Raw genomic sequence first — 659 nt, 5'->3', positions numbered from 1 at the left:
TCGGCCGAGCGGCTGGAAGGTGCCGGTCCCCCGGGGCTCCGGATGCAGGATGTGCAGGCGCTGGTCCTCAGGCCCAGCTCTGCAGCTCCCCTGCACTAGGTGGGGTGGTCTGCCTGAGCTCCCAGCCCCCAGGACCCTTCCCCCTGTGCTGTGGGGCTGCCAGGTGCCCCAGCTTTCTCCTTGCCCATGAGCGTCTCCCACAATTTGCCCATGGGGGAGTTTCTGCTTTTGCCACAAATCCATTTATCCCCTTCCCAGCCCTGAATTTCAGAGGGGAGTGCATGCAGCACTAGAAAAATTAAAGGAATGAGCATGTCTGCAGGCTCAGGCAACCCTGTGAAGGTGCTGTCTGTCCATCCATCCCTCCGTCAGTCCATCCACCTGCCAACCAGGACCCTTCAGGTGGGTGGGGGGTTTGCTTATCAGCCCCACGGTCGTTCTTGGGAGCACCGCGCAACACTTGGGAGGGGTCCTCCACCGAGAGCATCCCTCACTGGGCCACATATCCAGGTGCTCACCTCTCCTCCCCCACGCAGGTGGCCAACCTGCTGCGGCTCTTCCAGATCCCGCAGATCAGCTATGCCTCCACCAGCGCCAAGCTCAGTGACAAGTCCCGCTACGACTACTTCGCCAGCACCGTCCCGCCGGATTTTTACCAA

The 659-nt window shown here is 61.5% G+C and overlaps 1 protein-coding gene across 1 annotated transcript in view; it reads left to right on the top strand.

The window, feature by feature from the left end:
* The window catches only part of GRM2 (glutamate receptor, metabotropic 2), a gene marked incomplete at its 3' end in the record, with an annotated part of 5,463 nt that overhangs the window by 2,205 nt on the left and 2,599 nt on the right, over positions 1-659 (top strand). The window contains exon 2 of the mRNA XM_010132984.1: positions 537-640. Coding sequence (XP_010131286.1) covers positions 537-640 — 104 coding nt within the window. The remainder of the gene's footprint in view (positions 1-536; positions 641-659) is intronic.

Source organism: Buceros rhinoceros, unplaced genomic scaffold (assembly GCF_000710305.1).
Source record: "Buceros rhinoceros silvestris isolate BGI_N320 unplaced genomic scaffold, ASM71030v1 scaffold22273, whole genome shotgun sequence".
Taxonomy (NCBI): domain Eukaryota; kingdom Metazoa; phylum Chordata; class Aves; order Bucerotiformes; family Bucerotidae; genus Buceros; species Buceros rhinoceros.
This window is presented reverse-complemented; position numbering and strand designations above follow the sequence as displayed.